The 2,833-nt window shown below is 46.2% G+C and overlaps 1 protein-coding gene across 1 annotated transcript; it reads left to right on the plus strand.

Annotated features, from left to right (window-relative positions):
- Positions 1-453: 453 nt before the first annotated feature.
- Positions 454-1,398, plus strand: LOC137527450 (olfactory receptor 1E16-like). The gene has a single exon (XM_068247966.1). It carries the CDS (start codon positions 454-456, stop codon positions 1,396-1,398), a length of 945 nt encoding a protein of 314 aa, XP_068104067.1.
- Positions 1,399-2,833: the final 1,435 nt, after the last annotated feature.

Here is a 2,833-nt window from a genome sequence, read left to right on the forward strand (position 1 = left end):
ACCTGGGTTCAATTCCCGGCCAAGGTATGTAAGCTGGCTTTTGAAATTCTACAATTCCCTGGAAGATGAGACCCTCCTCCCTTCGGGAGGAGGAAGGAGGGAGAGAAGTCTACTGAGTAGAAAGACTTCTTATTAGGCAGAAATCAGTTGGGGGAAAAAATTCAGCGGAAATCCGTTTTGTTCCGCGGAATTCCGAAAAATGGCTATAGCAATTCCGTTCTGTCGCTTCGGAACCGGAATCACCAAATTCCGGACGGAATCACGGAATTTAAAATTCCGCGGAATGCAGCGACCATCCCTAATAGTGAGCAGGAGTCCATGTATCTATATAGAACATCATAAGAGTGTCCTATCCTGGCCAAGTGTATTAAAAGTGATCTATTTGGGTATGGTCAAAGGCGTGCTAATAATTCATTTACTTTGTCATCCCAGGTTAGAAGAAGGAAGAAAAATATGTGTGAAGACAATGGCACCGTGTTTTCAGAGTTCTTCTTGCTTGGATTCCATGAGTTCCAAAATCTAAAATATCTGTTGTTTTTCCTCTTCCTTGTGGTCTACCTGCTGATAGTGGCTGAAAACTGTGTGATTGTCAGCCTAGTGTCACTATGTCACCACCTTAAAGTCCCAATGTACATATTTCTCAGGAACCTGGCCCTGGCCGATCTACTTCTGACGTCCAACATCACACCGAAAATGCTGCAGGTGACCTGGCTTGGTGGGGCCATCATGTGCAAAACGAGCTGCTTCATCCAATATTACTTCCACTGCATAGCCACCTATACGCAGTCCCTGATCCTCACCGCCATGGCTTTTGATCGATATTTGGCCATTTGTCATCCCTTACGATATTCCTCTCTTATGAACCATTCGCTCTGCTTCAACCTGGCCTACTGGCCTTGGGCCATCCCCATCATCTTAGTTCCAAGTGAGATGGTCTTGATAGGCCAAATGGGTTTCTGCCATTCCAAGACCATCGATCACTTCTTCTGCGATTTTGGTCCCATTTTGGAAATGGCTTCTACAGACTCTTACAAAGTTTTATTCGAGGACTTCTTCCTATCTATCCTTTTGGCATTTACACCCTTTATACTTGTTATCATATCCTATATCTGCATATTTATAGCCATAATCAGAATAACCTCCAATGATGGGAGACAAAAAGCCTTCTCCACCTGCAGTTCCCACCTCGCGGCCGTGTGCACCTATTACGGGCCGCTGGTTGCTATCTACATGTTTCCAATAGGGGGAAATACACCTTATGAAAATAAACTCAAATCTTTGCTCTATACAGCGCTCACCCCATTAATTAACCCAGTGCTTTACAGTATGCGAAACCAAGAGATCAAAAAAGCTGTACAACTAGTGTTTTGTAAAAGATCTAAAAAAATTAATCCTTAAATGCAGGCTAGCAAATTGCATGTCCACAACTAAGCTTTAAACGATATGTTCAGGCAAATTAAAAAAACAAAAATCCACTTACCTGGGGCTTCCTTCAACCCCTGGCAGCCGTCCTGTGCCCTCGCCAGGCACAGCTCCAGTGGATCCCAGTCTCCTCCGCTGCAGATGCCGACCTCGTGGTCACATAGTCACGACCTCGCCAGGTCGGCTTCCGGGTCAGCTTCTTCTGTGCTCAACCTTGCAAGTCACGTGGTCACGCTAACATCATCAGGACGGCCTGCGCAGTATCGTCCTGATGACGTCAGCATGACCATGTGACCCGCGCGGTAGAGTGCAGAAGCAGCCGACCCGGAAGCCGACCTGGCGAGTTCGGCATCTGCAGTGGAGGAGACCGGGAGCCACCGGAGCTGCGGCAAGGGCACAGGACAGCTGCCAGGGGTTGGAGGAAGCCCCAGGTAAGTGGATTTTTGTTTTTTAATTTGCCTGGATGTATCCTTTAATGTGGATATATGTGAGTAATGAGATTGTTAGTTACACATGTAAGATTATATAAACAATTTAACTCTAAGAATGGGGGCACTTTATTATAAGATTTATATTTTCAATTTATGAATAATGCTAGCTGTATGCAAATATATGATTAATGCAAGTTGTATGCAAACATGTCTTTTGCTTGATTACACTAATTTATTTTGATGTTAAATTAACATAAAATCAGTGTAAAAACACAAATTTGCATAGAACTTGCAATACTCATATATTATCTAATAAAGTGCCCTCATTCTTTGAATATTTATCACTAAGAATGAGGGCACTTATAAGGGGGAGAGTGGATTGAAGGAACCCTGATGGGCAGTGGAGAAAAAAATATACATGGGACTTCCTCCAGCCCCTTGCAGGCTGACAGTCGCTATCCTCCTGCGCTGTCTGGATCTCTGGCAATTCACTAGAGGAAAGTCCCCCAGTCTGAGGAGTTGGCACGAGCACCATTCTCTGGTCTGGGGCATGCTGCCCATGTGCAGCCCGACCACCATTGCTCCCCCATTGCGTTCCCGGGGGCGTGCACGTGGTCGGGCTGCACATGGGCAGTATGCCCCAGACCAGAGTACTTACTGGAGCAAACTGCCAAAGTGCCAGACACTGCAGGAGGATAGTGAGTTAACGGTTAGCCTGGAGGGGGCAGGAGGAAGCCCCAAGTATGTATATTTTTTTCCCATTACCCATCTCAGGTTCACGTTAAAATGTATTGGAGGGGAACATTAGTGTGGTGTAAGATTTCAGCGGCGCCTGCACAGCGCGGCCACGCTCATTCACAAACCCTTATCGAAGGAGGTTGAGGTGGTCCCAGCGCTGGATTGCTGAAAACGAGTGGGACGGAGGAAGCCTCAGGATTACCCTGATGCTTCTCTCTACTGAGGCAAGTACCCCTTTTAAG

Source organism: Hyperolius riggenbachi, chromosome 8 (assembly GCF_040937935.1).
Source record: "Hyperolius riggenbachi isolate aHypRig1 chromosome 8, aHypRig1.pri, whole genome shotgun sequence".
NCBI lineage: Eukaryota > Metazoa > Chordata > Amphibia > Anura > Hyperoliidae > Hyperolius > Hyperolius riggenbachi.